Raw genomic sequence first — 19,478 nt, 5'->3', positions numbered from 1 at the left:
ATTACAAAAGACCACAGAATATTTCAAAATAGAGAAAGGTTTGAAAAATGGAGTGTGTGTGTGTGTGTGTGTGTGTGTGTGTGTGTGTGTGTGTGTGTGTGTGTGCGTGTGTGTGTTTTCCCGGTGCTTTAAACAGGCTGTCACACTCGTTACCCAACCCTCCTGAGCATGTTATGTCAAGTCAGGTTTCTAGAGTCTTTAGTCACAGTTACACTCAATGCGTTTCCCAACAACTGCCTTATGAGAACAATAACTGAATCAGGTATCACGTACCAGGTGTTATTATGCAATAACTGACTCACGGTAAAGACTGATGATAAATCTTGAATAACATTTCAACAGTTATTTGAGGAGGAAAAAATGTGCACCTGAAAGTGGGCAGATTTTGAATTAAAATTTGAGTACTGAAGATAACTGAAAAGATTTGGTTTGTGTCATTGACGCGCAGTGCTTTGATATTAGTAAACAATTTAAACACATTCACATGAAAATAAAAATAAAAAACAAACCTAATCAGTTTTGGTGGTATTTAGGCTGTCACCTGCTTAGTTAAGATTCCGTAGATATTAAATGAGGTAAAAGGCTATTACCTAGCTGAATGTTTATTTTGATCTCTATTTTAACTCATTATTTGCACTTTTTTTGAAAATGTAAAAGAATAGATAAATAAAGGACAGTAACGAACTGGATTAAATGAAAGGATAAAAAGACTAAAAAGTCCAGGCTGAACTTTTAATGTAGGCCAGCACTTTTACCCAGCTAAATGGAAATACTAATTAAATTTCACCTAAAACAAGGCCAGAGATAGATTAGTATTTTTATGACGTGTATTTTTTTAATGTATCTATCGTGTGTATGCTAAATTTCAGTTTAATAGTAAGCATGTCCCACCCTGGACGCAGCGACGTGCTCTATCAGTGGTAACAGGCCCCGCCCCGACTATCAGCATCTCCAGTCAGTGGGGAGCAGCTGGGAGTCAGTGTGGAGGAGCAGGAGCAGGTAGCAACGGAGTTCAGCGGCTCCCGCGTTCGTCCGACACTTAGCTAGGGCTGCTCCCCAAGCAGTGGTGGTGGTGATGATGGCGGCGGCTGTAGAGAGAGGGGGCGTCCGTGCCGCTTTCCTGAACCCGAGCAGCGGTGGCGGTGGTGGACCAGCGCCGACGAGCCTCCCGACCGGAGCGTTGGCCGGGGCTGTGGTCCTAGGCTCGGGCTCCGGCAGCATGCCTGTGCCCATGAACCTTTTTGCGACTTGGGAGATAGACCGATCATCTCCAAGCTGCGTCCCGAGGTAACGTTAACATTGGCATGTTAGCGTGAAAATACCACAAATCACAATGTTTGCAAGCCTCCATAACGTTGAATAAATCTTTGGCTAACGTTTGCTTTAACAACGCCCTCGCTGAGTGGAACGTTAGGCAGGACGGACTAGTTGCCTCACATTTCCAAAACACTGTTGGGGAGCTAACTGTCAAGCTAACTAGCAAGGTGGCTAATGCTAAAGCTACCTAGCAAATGTTTTGAAGTTACTATAATGTTTTGTGCTAAATGCACATTTGTTTTGCCACGTTAAGGTGCAGTGCGCCAAAAGTACCAATGTTAAAATTTCCATTTGTATCTTAATAGCTTAGACGAATTAACAAGCCTGTAATAATTTATTAACACTCGGTGTTTTTAATGTATTTCGACCGTTATAACTGGCTAACAAAAGTTCAGCTAACCAGTTCATCTGTTAGACGGATTCTACTAGGTTTCCTTTATGTTCTTTTTATGGTGATGAAGCTTTGCACATAATAAATGTCCGGATAGGCCTGTAGTTGATTAGGTATAAGGAATGCTTGCCACCCAATAGCGGCATAACTATCTATAAATACAGTGGCATGGATGCCGTTCGTCTCATAAGCAACAGACATCCTTTTTATCCTTTTGCAGCCCTATGTGTCATGAGCTGCCTGACCAAACGAGCAGTTCTGCAGCTGCCTGGCGATTTGAAATTCCCAGAATTTTTAAGTTCTTATGCTGTGGGTTGTGTTGTGATTACGTCTCTATAGATCGGAGTCGACTACCCCGTTATAGACAGCAATAAACAGTCACAAACAAAGCGACTCACAGTAATGACGAAACAGCGGATATGACAAGAAATTAAATACTTTTGATTGTTTAATGTTATTGTTTTCCTGTTGCGTTATCAGTTATCTTCTGCGACACTTTGCGTTAGTATTCTTCAGCAGTGAGCAGGCATTGGTGCCACCTGACCAGAAACCTCTCGGGAGCTGTGGGCACATTAATCAGCTTTGACCTAGATCTGCTCCACTCATTGGGATAGAAGTGGGCTTGGAGGGGAGGGTTTCCTCTACAGTCAATGTAGAGGCCGTATGTGTGTATATGTGCCTGTGTCTCTATAGTGCCTGCATGAGCATGTATGTACGAACGGAATCATTGCATGTGGGAAAATTCCTGATCTTTCAGATCCCTGTGTGAATGTTGAATATTGTTCTGTTTGGCTGTGATGGTTCAAACGATTTAAAGCCAGCTTGAATGAAAATGAATCGTCTTTGAAGTGACAGCACTGCTTTTAGATTATACAGCTCCCTGCCCTTTTTCATTGTAGTCCTGTTTCTGAAAATGTGATTTCACTATTTATTTAGTTGCTGGACAGGCCACAGCAAATGCTGCACAGTGACTAATGCATGAGATTATTTTGGATAGTTGTATCTGTTAAGTTTTAAGATTGTGTTGCAGAAAACAGCATGTTGTGCATTCATACAACATGCAATACTATGTACATTGATTTCCCACGTCTGTCATTACACTGTTCTCTGAAGTGGATGATGTACAAGGCACTGTATCCGAGATGAATATGGGTGAGGATCACAATGAATTATTAATGAGTTTTACAGTGAAGGTACACTGTTACTCGACCCACAGCTTTCTTGTTGATGAATGGGATACTTTGTTAGATCTGATATGTATGGAGAAGAACTTATTAGGCATATTAATTCATGACACAATTATTTATTCAGCCTGAAAAGCCTTATTGTAATTATTGTTATATGCGGTGGCTTTGAGGTATAGTGCTCACAGGCTATTCTGCCTTATGTGCTTTCTGACCGTTTATTGTAAGCTAGTGTGAAAAGTCCTGTATGAAGCCCAACCCAAGGCTTGTTTTGGGGATTCTGCCTTGGCATTCTTTCAGGGGCTGGGCCATGTTGTGTGCAGCTGTTTGCTCTTCAGCTGGCCTTTAGCAAATGTGGGTGTCCAGCTAAGTGGCACGGCTTCAGATGAGGCCACGGGGCTGTTACCAGCTGAGTGTTTTTTATTGTGGTACTCCAAAACATCACGCACAGCTGTTGTTTTCTAATAATTACAACATGGTAAATAATCCTAAGCCCTTCAGCTCCATTGAAAGCCATGCTCAGGAAAGGATGTTTTTGTCAGAATGGAAAACATGTTGTTAGCTTTTATATGCTATTATATTAGCACAGATTTATGGTTTCTAACTGTGGAGCTGGATGAAACAAAAATCATATTTTAGAATCTTGCGCTTGTTAAATTCTGGGTATATCCAAATGCAAATAGAGTTTTATTGCAGTGCACCATACAGTATTCTGGCGCCTACCTGTTGGACGTAGTGTTGTGACAGCTCCATCCTTAACAGGCTTGTTGGAATAGTTAGAGAAGCATTGTTTTGATTCCGGCATTGCCATGCCTGCCAGTCTGCCACCCTCCAGTGAAATACAGCGTGCTGTTCATATTGCAGGTTATTTCTTATAAGCTGATAATTTTTCCCCTTGTTTTTCTTGTTTTTATTATTATTGCAGTGGAGGGGGGAAGTACAGAAGTCTCACCTGTTTTCCCCTCTTAAAAGAATAGACAACTGCTTTGGTGATGTTGCAGATTTACCAAAGACAGCTGAGGGACATAATACCCACATTATTCATCTTCATGTAACCTGCTTACTGGACACATTTAAGTGTCTCATTGATATTTTGGGAAATTGTGCTGAATATAAAGTTATGCATGTAAAACTAAGCTTTTAAAAAAACTGGGGTATTTTTGTACTAGAGTAGATTTAAAAATAATTTAGTCAGTGCTCTGCATGGTGGATGATGTGCTTTCTTAGCTGTTTTGACCCTAACAGTTTTGGTAGAGTGGTTTTATTTTTACCAATCCTTTCCCCTTTATTTAAGCATACGAGAATAATAAAGAGACAGGTGTAGCTGCGGTTACACAGCAGAACTAAAGAAGTTTAGTGGCCTGTTCAAAAATCCAGCTGAGCTGTCTACAGGCAAGAATTTGTTGAGGTAATGATGTGGTATTTGCTGGAATGGCACTAATGCGACGGTCAAAATATGGTCCTGTGTTTATCTTATTTTGATAAAGAATTTTCAGCAGGATGAGAGCATTGGCTTCTTGCCAAGTTCAAAATAGAGGACTTTTTCATAAACATCTGCACTGATAAAACCCTAAAAGAGCTGAAAATATCCTACCTGAGACTAAACCAAGCCCAGACATTATTTGAAAAGTGGCACCTAGCTCAAATCTGTTGCAACATCATCTCTACACACGAACAAGCAGCGTGCTAATGTGTCCATAAAAGCTCTCCAACCTCCATTGTGTCCAAAGCTTTAGGTGCATTATGAAGCTATAACTAACTTACTTTCAAGCTGACAATTTGTCTGCTTTCAGAGTAAACATCATCCTCTTTGGGTTGCTAAATGGAAAATGTTTTGTAGATCTGAAAATGTTGGCGTGCCCTTGATTTTCTTTTTTAAATCCTCTGTGTATAAAGATCCCTCTATTACATTTCTCTGGACTCAGAGAAGTGAATGCATCTCAGTTAGCTCGCAAGCTACAAAAAAACGTCTTCCTCTTCCCGTCTGATGTTTATCTCTGCCGAGTAGTGCGTCCTTCTTTCTGTCTGTGTGATTCATGTGAGTCCCAAGATGGCTTTACTCTCTCATGAGCGGCAGAGCCTTATCTTGATAGTAATTGAGTGTACTTTGCAGACTCTGGTCAGATGTTTGTATCTTCTGCCTCAATCTGTAGTGTATCAAACAGATTTGTGTTGTGTATGGCAGATATAGATGATAAACGAAAACAAACCCGGGCTCAAGTAGAGCAACGTTATTGTGTCATATTTGTTCTGGGTCAGCAGAGATGAAGCCATCAGCAAGACATTTTTTTACTTATCCCTTATGCCTTTATGCTGTGATGCATAAGGGATATGTAAAAATATCCCTCATGCATAACTGTTAGCGTGCAGTTTCTAGTATCATCCATGGCCTTAATCTCTTAGATTTATTTTCCAGTTTTCTGTAAATTCAGTGATTAACCCTTTGCTGAGACCATTAAATCTGGGTACAAGTAAAGAACGCCTGACTGTCAGATAATATGATCTAAATTCACCCTTTCACCTCCTCAATAAGTGTTTCATCTCAAGGCATGGGTATTGTTTCTCTTAGCAGGGGAGCTGCTGTAATCTGATTTCATAACAGGAAAAGAGGAGCTAGTAATCTCATGCTGCACACACACTGTCTGCTTAATCCTCTGCTTCCTTTTGGAATCATATACATCAGCCGCCTCCAGTGCCCTTCAGGATTGTGACACAGTCGCCACATCTGTTTGCACCATGTTTACAATCGTTGTTTGACACCTGATGCTAAATGGTATATGGTATTTTGAATGATTTAAATGAAGCAAGCTTTTAGGCTGAGGAATCATCCCCAAAGAGCATGTTGTTAATGCTCTGTTACAGAAGCAACATTTGACTTCATGGCATGATACTTGGCAAGATGCCCATGCAAAATATAAACAACTCAGAACAAAGGTGCATTTAGAGGGATGACAGCTCTATTTTTAAAGCAGATACTGAAAGTGACAATATTGCAAATGTAACTGGATCGTGATGTTTTTATTTTTCTTGTTAGAGAAATAAGAATCCATAATGTGGCTTTCTTTTAGACATGTTTCATATTTTAGTCACATTAATAGTTAAACTAGTTCCCTTTTGTTTTATCATGTCTTCAAATAAGATTTCAACTTGGCTCCATGCTGTCCATGCTGTTCACACGCTTTGCTGACAGAAGACCAATCAGCACCTTCACGCCCCTCTTTTTCGTGCTTACTCCCACTGCTTGATATGTGTCAAAATTCTCTTGGTTTCCTTCCCTGCTTTCCTGGAGGAGGAGGAATTTCCTTGGGAAACATTCCACATTCCTGGCAACTAGAGAGCTGCTGGTGCAACTGAAATCAGCCTCCTTCAGTCTGGTTTCAGTACCCTTCTCCCTTCCGTTGTTGACTAACAACCTGCTCTCTGGAACAGAGCCAGGATTTGAGCTGTGGATTGTCCACTCTATTGAAAAGTTTTGCTGAATTGGCCCTGAGCTTTATGGTGATCAGGCATGCACTGAATGCTCATGTTGAATGTCTCACAAAGGGAAGAAAGGTTTGTTTCCCCCTGCGTGGACCTCAGTATGGGAGTGAGGCCAGATTCTTCTGTGGGCGGATACTGGGGTCTCTGCTAGTGAAGAGATCCAGCTTCCTGAGCCAGCAAGCGAGGCAAGGAAAGTGTCCTCTGATACAGGGAGGATCCTGTCAAAATAAGCACACTGGGGACAGCGTCTCTCAACTCATATTTTCTCTCTTGTTCTTGCACTGTTTATTTCCCACCTCTCCCAGTGAGGCATTTCCTGAGCTGTATATGCCAGCAGCAACACAGACACCATTATTTCAGACACAAAACATTTATGATGTTGATGAATGAGAAAACATGACAGACCGTTTTAAAACATGAAGATTTGTCATCATGGCAGTCTGAAATCCTGTACTACATTTCTAGCAGAGTCTTCTCTTGTAAACAAACACAGACTGGCAGTGCAGTTATATTTATCCTTCGTCAAATCACTTTACCTTAACTGTCAGCCATACTCAAAGAACATTTCTTTCATCTTACTGAGTCTCATAAATAGAAGATTTTTTTTCCCTTGTTTTGGCTAACAGCCCCAGAAAAGAATCAGCATCTTTGCCTTTTCTGTCTGGATGAGGACATAACAGTCCCTGGAGTGAGAAATCTCCGATAACATGGAGTTGGATGCCCTGCTTGCTTGCTTGTCTAATCACAGATTAAGGAGTCTGAACTGTCTGGATTCCAGTTTCTGTCCATGCGCCTTTGATCAGTTGACCCACACTGCAGTTGTGCCACCTTCTCTTTTTCTGTGCATTAAATTCAAGCAGCTTTATTTTAACAAAGAATTAAGTTAGATCTGCACTGAGGTGAAATTAAATTAAATATGAACACTTACTTGGTTAAGGACAAAAAATTGGATGTTACTGTTTTAAATCTAGGTGCCGCAAAGCATTGCACATGAGAATTTTGTATTACATAGTCTAAGATTAATGTTAAAAAGATGGATCGTTAACATAGATCCAACATCTCCCATCTTCATCTCACAAACTGCATTAATTAACGATTCACGGTATAAAAATGGGCATTTTTCATACTGCGTTCACATGCTTATCTGTGGTAATGGAAAAATGACTGTGCTTGTTACTTGGCAGCAAACAGCGTCAGCCTAATTGGCCTCACCTCTCTATTTTTACTCACCTTGCTATCACTGGTGTTAAAATTACTGCTGAACTGATAAAAAGGAAAAACATGATCTGTGTGCAGAATCTCTGAAGAAGCTGGAGCACGGATACAGTTAGTCCATTAGTCATTTGGATGTATAAAATGGGGGGTGGGGTTGTGTCAGGTTTTTAATCACTTTAGGGGGGAAAGTGAACTATTTGCTGATGCTGACCGTTGTATAGTTGTTTGCACAATTCCCAGTTCAGTGTCCTGATCATTTTTCTTTCTTGAAAGTCTTGTCTACTTTGCAGAAAATGGTACGAGTCAGTGCAGGTTTGGAAGGGTGTTTTTGTCAGCTGAAGTCCTTCTAGCATCATTAGCAATGACAACAGGCAAACCTTGCTTCGTCAGGCAATATTTTCTACACTTGATTTATCATACTGCCATATCTGGTTCAGTTACCATAGAGCTCAATACAGACGCGAATCATCTGTAGAACCTGAATAAAGTCTATTTCTTCTTGTTTCTTTTCTTAGGAAGCTGAGGGTGTTTCTAAATTCCCAGATCATTAATGAGAGCAGACAGATTCGGTGTGGTGGATGCAAGAATTAAAGGGCAGACCTAATCCTGTCTGATGCTCAGCAGAGGCACCATATGTCAGTATTAAATATGTATAGGAAAGCTGCACTGATCCTTTAGATGAAATGTCAGCAATGCTTAAATGTAACTGAAAGATATCATCAAGTTCACTCAGTTTCAATGCCGTGTCCTTACATTGGAGATAGGAGCAGCCATGTACATCTTTGCTGGCTAGGTTTTACAGCTTTGAAAATTGATTCTGCTTATTCATATTCATATTAAAGGTGGTAGATTGTCAGACTGCATTAAACAGGACTAAGGACTTCAGATTTACTGTACAATATCATGAAAACTCAGCTGGGGTCTATTCTGACGTGGAGCAATGGATGTGTCAAAGCTCTCGGGGTCAACGCAGCGGTCTGGCTGGCTTTCCCTTGCCAGCCCTTTCATTGCACTTTCATCTTTTCACAATGCAGCCCATTCATCATGGCTTTTAAAGATGAATCATTGTTGTTTTTTTAAAAAGGCTTATATAAGCTCAGCATGCTATAAATCCAGTCTCCTACAGGCTGTGTACATTTTAATATATTCATGCTGTTTAATGCCATTCCAAACATTTCTTAGTATGTATGACGATACAATAAGATTTGCATTATACTTCTTTGTGGATGTGCACATGGACTGCTTTAGTCACGAGGAATCCATTGTCATCCTTATACTACTTTCTATTTGCCTTTGAGGGCACATGCTCACTTGGTGTCCTTGTTAGTATAGTAGCAGTCATGACAAATTAGAGGGGTAGAGAAACCTTATGGAGCCTTGTGTACATTCACTGATCCACTTTAGCATCAGAAAGTGATACTTATATAATGAATAAAATGATATCCAGTAATATTGTGTTTTAAAATTATCAAACTATCTCTGCCAACAAATAACAGTCCCAGATTTAGAGGAAACTGACCTAATGTTAGCCCTGCCTTCTTTTTTTTAATTTAAATCCTCCATTGAGTTTTTTCAATATTTTGTTTCTTCTTTAAAAAATCAAAAACTTGAATTTTCCTGATCACTAGGCTGGACAGAAAGAGTGGAAGAAGGCTTCGCTACTAAGCTTTTGATCAAACCAATAGAACACTTGCAAAAGAATATTTCTAGCAGGAATACTATTCACCTTTAATAGGATTTTAAAATTCAGCCACAACATTGTCAGTGGCAGTTACCATTCACCCGTATCTATTGGAGTAGTGAATGAAGAGTCACATGGAAGCTACTGAATACAGCAGACAGGAACTTATAAACACTTTTATTAAAATAATCTATCATCAGTATCATCTGCATGCTAGCAAGATACTATCTTCCTTGTTATATTCTTTTGTGATGTGCTGTATGTGATGATGATGATGATCTGGTATCTTTGGATCTGATATTGCCTGTAGTCATGCCATGTTTGGTCTTGTCATGTCTTGCATTTCCTCTACAAACATCGGGTTGCTGACCTCACCAATATGTGTTCAGGGCAGAGACAAAAGAGCTGTTTACCACTGCAGAAACACAACAAAGGATGACAACTATTTACTGAGCTCCTGAAAATTACTGTCAGATCACTGAGGTGTGACTGCAACATGGAGTTGTATTTTTAATTAGTATTAAAGAGGCTGGAGAGTTGAATAAGAAAGTAGCCTGAAAGATCCCAGTGGGAGTGTCTGCAACTGAAAGCTTTTGTTTCAAGGATTCTTACTTGCTGACTCACAAATCATGTTACTGGGTTGTGTTAACCCAGTTAAGGACCAGTTTGGTAATTTGGTAGATTTCCAGTACAACTGGGAAAAGTGCTTTCTCAGTTGGTTTACTGCGTGGTAAAATATAGGGCCAGGTTAGATGTAAGCATGCATTTCCTGTTGTCACTTAACAGCAAGCTTTGCATTTTTTGACTTGCCTCTAACGATGGTTTTCCCTTTAACCCATATTTATATCAGCCAGGAATATAAACTTGCTACCCATTATTTTCAGAGGAGTTTACCAGAACGTCCTCACAACAAGCACATACTGCTTAATCCTCTGATTTACACTTCTCAGACATAAATCTTTTTTCATCTGAGTATTTGAGGTAAAGAACTGAAGGCCTAACTCACCAAACTGAAATAAAATCTAGCACTGAGCTGCAGTGTACCACTCACTTGTAAAATTACCTAAAATTAATCCCGCAGTCATATTGTACCACTGCTCAGGGTAGCCTCATGACCAAGAACTTCATAAAGACCTAATTACAGAGTGTTATGACCAATCCCTCCCCTACCTTTGTTTTTTTTAATCACATCTGCCAGGGTGCTTTCATACCTGACTGATGAAACCAATGGAAAGTCATGCATCAACTGGCTTTAGAAAGTAAATGTTCAATTCAGCAGTGACTTAAACTATGTATTGAATATGAATGCTTCCTAAATGGCAATATTTCTATTTTGCACAGTATTAATTATAACCTGTACACTGTTTGTGGTTTGAATCTGTGTAAGATTTTTTTTAAAGACGTATTTCCTGTCTCTTGGGGTTTTCCCAGTGGCCGTGTTCCTCCAAAAATCCAAGGAAGTTGTGCACTTAGCCATAGTTTGTCAAAATATGATTTGTTGAAATAAACGGAGCGTGCAGCCGGAGAAGAGAGAAACCAAAGACAGCACCCTGTTCGACAAGTCTTTGATGTTTCACTTGGAGCTTGATAAACATAGTCAGCTGATGTTACTGATAAGTTTAGGTTTGCTATTTTTATTTATAAAATTAAATGCAGAAAAGTTGATTTGTGTCCATTAGTGAATTTCTTGCAAATTCCTTAAATCGTGCATATAGACTCAGTGCCTGTGAATCAACAGTTGCAATGCTATCAGCACTTCCTATAGTGGAGTATGCATCACAACTGAGCGGACCTTGCTTCAGAGTTGAACGTTGGCTTCATGTTATGTTAACAGTTTCCGAAATACATTAATGAACAGTTCATAGAAAGATTGAGTTGTTTTAGTTTTCAGACTTATGGCTGTTATATGTTTTACTACCATAAAAACTGGGCAGTAGATTTAATCACAACAGGAGTTGACTTGTTCTCTGCAAGCTCAAGTATTTGATATTGAAAAGATTTGAGCATTTGATTGCATTGTAAGGATTCTGACTTAGTGAAGTAACCTCAGAGGGGTATACTCTGAAGGTCAAGACACCCAGAATTACTTTGTGTTAGCTGGCTTGACAAAGCCTAAATTCTCAGTTGGAGATAACAGTTGTCAACTTTTCTGTTTAGCCAGGCTTTCTGCTTAGGGCCTTTGCACACTCACAAAAAAGGAGTTTCACAGATTATATGAGTCTTCTTACATGAAAAACGATCCCTGTGAGTGCACCAAGCTCCAATCAGGGATGTTCAGTTGAGCAGATGATGGTGATGATGATAAACGTGTGATTAAAATTCTATCAGGATCTTTAACATAATATAACGCAACACTGTTATAAATAAGATGAGATTAATTCTGCAGAAAAGTGTTTATCTTGGGATTTATGACACCGGGTGGTAAAATAAACATTAAAATTCAAGTTAATTATATTATGGCTGAGTGGACTCTTGGTGCTGTTCTTTATTTCTACAGTGACAGCTGCACATTAGAAGTCTGAAGCGTTAAACTGGATACATTTAAATATTATATATTACTGTCACAGCGCCTAATAAAAGATGTGGGAAGCACTTTAGTTGGTTGGCAGATCAAATTAAAATTAGTGTTAATGAGGCAGTATTCATGGTGTGTGCTCTACGTTCTAGTAGTAGTTCCAGGGGTGTAAAAGATACTTAGCAGCCGATTAGAGTCAAGTGTAATTTGATCAATACGTTGTCTGCATCACCATTTGTATACATGCATATTCCTGTGACAGTGCAACAAAAACAGTTTGCACTTCTCGCAGTGGTTTTAGAAAGGGACGGCTTAACAGCCATGAATCCATCCAGCAGGAAAAAAATCTATAATTCACTTATAACATGTTGTGGATAAAAAAAAGATATATGTTCTGCATAACTTAGCCAGGTAAAGAGAGCTGCTTTTGTGACACAGAAAACTCCTGACTTTAATCTTGACATAGCTCACTAAGTCATTAATCTCGCTTTGTAGTACACCCCTCTGTTAAGGGATAAGCTGCCATCTCTGTAATGTCTGACTCAGTTCTGGCCTTTTGACATTCAGCAATGTGCTGGTATAAAATGGACAGACAGCACGGTCCCCCAAAGTCTATGACTGCAGCTTTAAAACCTCTTTGGCACCATACACACCACTCTACGAAGAGACAGTCTTATCAAAGATATGTTTGCTTCCAATTTTATATTGTTATGGCCATGTGTGTTTTTCCTCACAAATACTACAGAAATCAGGTTTTACCAGATTAATTGCTTCTCTTGTTCCCTTTGTCTGGTCAAAGCCTTTTCCTGCTCTGTCACTGTGACCATCAGAAGATTTCATTCAGGGAATTAAAGCCCAACCAGCATATGGCCATCTGGCACAAACAACTAGATATTTGGGGGCTAAGATAGCTTTTGCATGCAAGCCTAAGTGCAGGCTAAGCTCTCATGGCACATTCTACTTTTTGAACTTGTTTAAACTAATATATTTGGTCTCATGTATTAGTCCTCATCAATCATAATTTATATTTGTATTTAAAAAATACTCTAGCAACTTTCAAATGTCGTATCACACTTAAGTTTGCCACTGCTTTGCAGCCTCTATTGCTTTGTCATATTTGTCTAAACTTTAAAGTTCTGTTTCACATTTGTTAAAGTGGGTGTATTGGAGTTTAGATCAGCGAATGCAGGGCTTTGTTTTGTGCCTTTTCACTTTCGTTGCAGTTTGATTGAAAGATGATGAATAAAATATTAAAAAGACAGAGAACATAATTGGTTTGTGGCCCAGACAAACTCAGGAGTTCCATAAGCGAACCCTCTGATGAATAGACCTTTCCTTGTTTTTTTGCTGTAAGTGAATGAAATATTAAGTAGAAGTAGCTTTTATACTAGCGTAACTTTTATTTGGGTTAAGTTATGCAACCAGATGTGAAAAAATAATAGTGTTGTTGAGGAACGCAGTGCTGTAGCTTTTCTCTTCAGGGACATGGACTGCAGAGAATTTTGCTTTTTGTCAGTCCCCCATGTATTAGCTGGTACCATATGCAGCCTTCTTAAGAAGTTCATGCACTGCATTATGCTCAGCGGTGCTTTATTAGAATGAATGCAACTGCATTTACATCTCAGCAGAGAATACGTAAAATAATACGTTAAAACCACTAAAAGCATTTTTCCCCCCCCTTATCTGGAAGCCCCCCAGCACATATCCAGCATAGACTGTTTTTTTCATTGAGCGCTCTGTTACATCACTCATCCTCCATCTACCACTTCCCTCTGCTTTGTGCCACTGACAATTGCTGTGCAGTGATCCGAGGGCATGGAACTGGCAAAACATCAACTAGAATGCTGACCAAGGGATTACAGGATGAATTACAAAAGTGTGTTTTTGTTTAGGCAGCATATAGTTAAATTCAGAGGTTTTGTTTGCCTCCCTTTCAGCACCATGCACATTTGCACATTCATTTGTGTAAAGAAGCATGTCCATATTTGCACAATAAACCTTTTGATGGTCCTGTATATGTTTAGATCTTCTTCTTTTTTTTTGGTCACTGGACAAAAAACTGTCCAAATTAGAAAGCATTGAAGAGCTACGGGTGTTTGTCATTTCAACTGATACGAATGTGCATTGGAAAAACGTGAAGAAGCTGAGAACCCAGCTAGAGTCATCCTGCGCAAGCACCGTTATCAAAATAGGGCTTTTATTTTTCTTGGAATTTTGATTACTTTAGCTGCTGGCTCTTTATAGGCTCTGAAATTTAGAAGTGTTCTTATCACCTGTGACATGCAAATACAGATATCCAGGAATAGTTTGGTGATAGTAACTGCATGTACTCCTAAGGAGCAGTACATGTTGGGCAACCAGTTTTCAAAGATGTTGATGTAGACAGAATGAACGCCAGAAATACACTTAACTGGTGTTGTGATGATGTATTTTTCTGTAGTAAGCTGATTGTTGTCAGCCTAACAGTGGAACTGCATACAGTGGAAATAATAAATACTTTCAGCCCCAAGATTTCCATTAGACATGCACTAATTCCAGTTTTTTATTTTATTTTGAGTGATTCAGTTTTTCTTTCTAAGACGGCATACTCAGTCATTCCTGTAGCTTATCTTTAATTGACTGATGACTTAAGTTTAGTAACATTTATCCTTTGATGACTTGCACTCTAAATCGGCGAGTTGAACAGATTGTGTTTGAGTTTAAGCTAATGAATGTTGAACAACAGCTACCTTTACTGAGATTCTTGCAAAAAGAGAGGAGACTTTGGAATGAATTAAGTCTACGCAGATTTCTAAGAATGATCGAAATGAGGAATCAGATTACTGACCAATCATAAGGTGCATGTCCATTTCCAGTCTTATGATGGGAAGCTAAGGTCCGTGGGGTTCCAGCCTTGAGTTTTAGTTTCTTTTTTTAAATAGCTTTTGAAGTCAGTGAAATATAGAGTGTATGTGACATAAGCAGTCTCCACACAGTCATATAATTTTACTAAAGTGTCAAACTCAAAGAGCTGACTCCAGAGGAACCTGTGTCAGGCCTCCTCGTGAAAGAAAGCCAGCCTGGCTGCAGAGAGTAGATAACAAAAAGAATTATTAGCGGTGCAGAATATGTGTTTGACTGACTGCTACTTTGCTGTCCACCTTTTAATCCACCTCTCAAAATTGATTTTCCTCTGATGTTCATACATCTCTTTGATAAGGGGTGAACCGAAATATTCAGTCTTTAGAGGTAGAGATGGATTGGCTTGACTATGACTCTGCAAATTCTGTTGTTATTTCCTTATTCTGGGACAGGGTGAAAGGATTATTCTTATACAAAACTGAACTTTTAAAACTTCAAATGTGTCTTTTACTTCTGTACCTTTATTTGTTATTAGCAGAGAGAAAAGATAAGATGATATGTAAACCCTTCCACAACCCACAATCACAGGGCTCTTATCTGGAACCAAATATTTGGCCACAACTGTTTGAGTGGACTGCCTGATAAGTTGTTTTGTTTGTCCAACACAGATAAAAGTGAAAGGATTCAAGTGTAGCTACAGACAGACCGTCTTTTACAACAGCAACTTCACAGTTTATTTTGCATCCGAGGAAAATTAGAAAAGATTGGTTAAACCTAAAACCAAATACAGCAAAGAGAAACATTTGATCTATAAGGTACTTTTTTTTTTCTGCCAGTTCACAGCTTCCATCTGTCTCATAAGAAGTGTTGATTATATTGATTTTTCTCATTGCAGTAATACAGTTTTAGTTCCATGGTTAGACCAGAAAAAATTGATGACTGGCAATAAACTACCAGAGAAATGAGGTTGTGTTTATAGTTGGCAAGGTTTGTTGTGTTTGCTATTTCAGCTACAGAGATTTCCATGCAAATCCTTTATCTTTCCTCTGCTTGTCTGAACAGTTCCTTGCTTGTCTGGATAGTTTTACTTGCTTAACACAAATGGAAACATTTGCCACCTCCAGAGTTTTGATTTCCTTGATGATATCTGAACGTCTGCTTGATCTAAAAGGCGGAAATGGCCATGCAATCTAATGACCTTGCTCTACTTTAGAGGCAGAAAAGGTTAACAGTTAGTAATGGTGCAGTGAGTGACTTGGGCGTGCTAATGGACTTAGATGGAGAAGCATTACTCATGCAGCTGAGTGATGACATACCAGCCGGGCTGAAGCAGCCAAAATTATACCAAAGCCACCACGCTCCAGCAGTTGTGACATCATTTTTGACGTGCCATTTGAAAGGAAGTCATTGGTGAACTTAAGCGTCCTGCTAGGATTTGTACAGTCTTTACGCATAGCACTATTTGAACTTAGCATTCTTAGTCCACTCTTCTCTGTTGAAGGTAAAAATGTACTGTAGGTGATGCAAGGACAGTTGATCAGAGTGTGATGTATGGAGTTTGAATGCCAGGTCAAAACCGTGAGTTTCTTCTTGTGTTTCCTTAGCTGTTTCAGAACAGTTTGTGTGATGTGACAGGGCTCATTAGTCTACCAGTGAAGGTCACTGCTATGGTAGATACACGACAAATGTATAAATCCTTTCCTAACATTCAACTTTTATCAAATAACTGTCTGAGCAGGTGTCGATTCAACCTTCCCGTCATTTTGTAGGCTGTAATCCCATCTCAAACTCAGCCTGTAAAGACCTTATAACCAGGATTCTAACATAAATAAACTCAGTGTATCACAATGATAACTCAATCAGAAAAGCTTAGCAGGCAGTTTATTGGCTGAACCAGCACAAGCATTGAAATTGAAAGGAATTTCATGGACTCTTATCAACTGGGAAACAGAAAATATGTCACTTATCTTTCCTTTCCACTGCCTGTTCACAGAACTATTGAATTGGAGACTGTTTTATAAATTCTGCACTCACCCTGCCTTTCCTTATGGATTGATAACACTGTTTTGCTTTGGTCCCATTTGGCACAGACAGGCGTGCTATGATTCCACCCCAGGGTCTCTCTGGGAATGTGGGAATGTTGGGAAAGAGAAAAAAGGGAGGATTAATGCAACTTGTGAAGGGCTCCTGCAAGCCCCTATTTTTATCTTGAGCGTGTGCCAGTGTCTGCTAAGTGGAAGGGAGACCACACACAAATAGCAGCCCCCCCCCTCTTCTGTTAAATCACACACTGTCACAATCTTTTCTGAAACTAGTTAAAATGTCCTTGAATCATTGTGTACTACTTATTTTACCACACTGATTAGTGTTTTTGTGCTACACCTGGTTTGTCACTGAAATCACAGTTTGAGTGGCAAAGTAAACTGGCTCTATGTAGGAGCACAGGGCCAGCCTGGCACCAGGCCACAACAGATGGCCATGAGTTTCACTTACAACACAACACACTGGCAGGCAGGAGTGGTGATAACATTTCTAATAATAATAATAATAATAATAAAAAAATTCCCAGTACCCTAGGTGACCCCCTTCAGCGCCTGAAGCTGTTTTGATTACATGTGAATCAGAGTCTGGAGAATGAGTGTGTGCGAGGAGAGATAGCTGTGATGGGATAGAGATGTTGTTAAACCATCAGCCCTACTTTCGGTCTCTCTCTCTCTCCTTGTGTCCTGACAGAGAGCTATGGCTGACTGATGAGTCATCCTCACAGGAAGGCAAGCTGAATCCGTGCATTACCTAGAAGATTTAACATTTAATTACTCCAACCTCAAATAGATTTGCAACTGTTATTCCAAGGCAGATGAGGTACTTTATGTAGCCAAGTGGACTGTCATCACTAAGTGGGCCTAGAGAGAGTCATCACAGGAACACTGAGTTCCTGACCTGTTCAGATATATTTTTTAATTCATAATTGAATGTGTATAAATATTTTGGGACACTTGGAAAAACCTCCCTTGGAATTTATTGGTCTTTATCTCATTTGAAGCCGTATAATAAATTATAGTGTTATTATACAATTTGTTCTTAAAATCTTATTTTAAACTGTTATTTTAATTGTTAAAGCTATCTTTGAGCCTTTAGCAGCAGTAAAGACACAAAAACAAAAAAAACAAACAGTGTTCGTCATCCTCCTGCATTGAATAATAAACAACCACTCCATTTTTGTCATCTGCAACACCGCATTTTTCTTTGTATTGAACAGTAAGAGTCTTTGTGAATCATAGTCGTCTAGCAGGAAGTGCCTGGATGAAGTGAGTATAGCAAAGTGGCTCTTGAAAAAAAAAATTGAGTGATTGATTTGTTTTTCTTTCTTGTCTGCATCTCTGGCTCAAGCTGATCACAATTTAATCCAACAGGGCTGGTGGGAAAAGTGGGTCAGGAGGAAGTTTAGTAAACTTGGCCTAAGAGTTGTTGACTTTTTTGTGGAGTATCTCACTGCAGAGGGAAGTTTCCTTGGGGGGGAGCTGGTGTGGGTGAAAGGAAGCAGAATTGTGAAATAGTTGTATAGCCGTGAAAGAGGAAAGGAATTTTGTGTGTGTGTTTGTGTGCATTTTCTTTGTGTGTGTTTGTGTGGGGTTTTTTTTCCTGATTAAACATTATGTGTTACTGTGTTCGATTGCTTCGTTGTATTTCACCCATCCTGGATCACAGCTTAACAGCTCCCACTTAAAAAAAAAACAAAAAAACAAATTTTTCCTCATCTTATTTAATCATAAACACGGCAGTGAATCCCATAAGCCTCTCTGCTCAGCATTTTAATGTGTATTATCATGCTCAAACAGCATTTGCAGGCTTCACTAATGGTACTTTGTGGCTTGTCAAAGCATCTGTGCTATGCCATCTTTTAGAAGGAATTTGCCCATTAACCAGACAGTATGAATTGTAAAGCAGCAGCACTTTTGTGTATCATCTGTTTACAAAAGGGCCATAGATTTTTCCCTAAGGGGACACAAAGCTGAATAGAAGTAGCCTTGAACACTGAGATTCCTCATCAAGTAATGAAGGTGCTCTTGTACTTGTGCCTTTACTCGGGTCTTTTTCTCAACCTCTGTTGTTTTCTTTTCCACAGGCTTTGCACCCTCACACTGAAAAAGCTGGTCGTCCTCAAAGAACTGGATAAAGAGCTGAACTCTCTGTCTATAGCTGTCAAAATACAGGTGGGTGGGTTAATCTCCCTAGTGTGATTGGAATAACAGGCTCAGTTGTAAGATCGCGGTGTGTCACCATCTGGAGTCTGTGCTTCACTGCTTCCTCTTTACTTGATGCTGTTGAATGTAATTGCAAAGCCTAGACACTGAGAAGACAAGCTAGTAATCCTGCTGGTTGATTAAAAAGAAAAAACCTCCCTAGGTGAACAGGAAGCTGTGGTGAGTCACGTGCTCTCAGGTTCCTTAAATGGCAGACTGGCATTACCATGCTAAGCAGTAGCATTAGCACCTTAAGACGGATTGTGTATCTTTCATTGATTGCTTGTGCATGCACTCCTCGCCTAATCTCGGTGTTATTCAACATTTCCGTTCAATATATTGTATGGAGGTTACTTTGTGTGTGATTTTAATGTCAGGTTTAAAAAAGCTGAGTGTTTTGGACAGTTTTTTTTTTAAACAAATTAATTCTCTGTCAAAACAACGACCCCTAAAATATATGAATATGAACAAGTGTTTGTTTGGTTTTTAGACCAAATCGCGTCAACAGAGACCTCACTTAACATGATGAAGCCTGGGTTTACATGGAGATTAAAGTACAAAGTTGTACTGTCATGGTCTTTTCTTACTATTTCCAGTTAAATGTATGAGA

General features: G+C 39.4%; 1 protein-coding gene across 3 annotated transcripts in view; it reads left to right on the top strand.

The window, feature by feature from the left end:
- Positions 1-836: 836 nt before the first annotated feature.
- Positions 837-19,478, top strand: part of LOC102211048 (phosphofurin acidic cluster sorting protein 2-like) — a 51,379-nt gene continuing 32,737 nt past the window's right edge. For all 3 annotated transcript variants that reach the window (XM_005742406.2, XM_013913203.1, XM_013913204.1), the window contains exons 1-2: positions 837-1,287; positions 18,751-18,838. In XM_005742406.2, coding sequence (XP_005742463.1) covers positions 1,076-1,287; positions 18,751-18,838 — 300 coding nt within the window. In that variant the 5' untranslated portion in view covers positions 837-1,075. The remainder of the gene's footprint in view (positions 1,288-18,750; positions 18,839-19,478) is intronic.

The sequence above is a fragment of the Pundamilia nyererei genome, unplaced genomic scaffold (assembly GCF_000239375.1).
Source record: "Pundamilia nyererei isolate P.nyererei 1_Seehausen unplaced genomic scaffold, PunNye1.0 scaffold00120, whole genome shotgun sequence".
NCBI classification, from domain to species: domain Eukaryota; kingdom Metazoa; phylum Chordata; class Actinopteri; order Cichliformes; family Cichlidae; genus Pundamilia; species Pundamilia nyererei.
The sequence above is the reverse complement of the archived record's forward strand: the minus strand, read 5'-3'. Positions and strand labels throughout refer to the sequence as shown.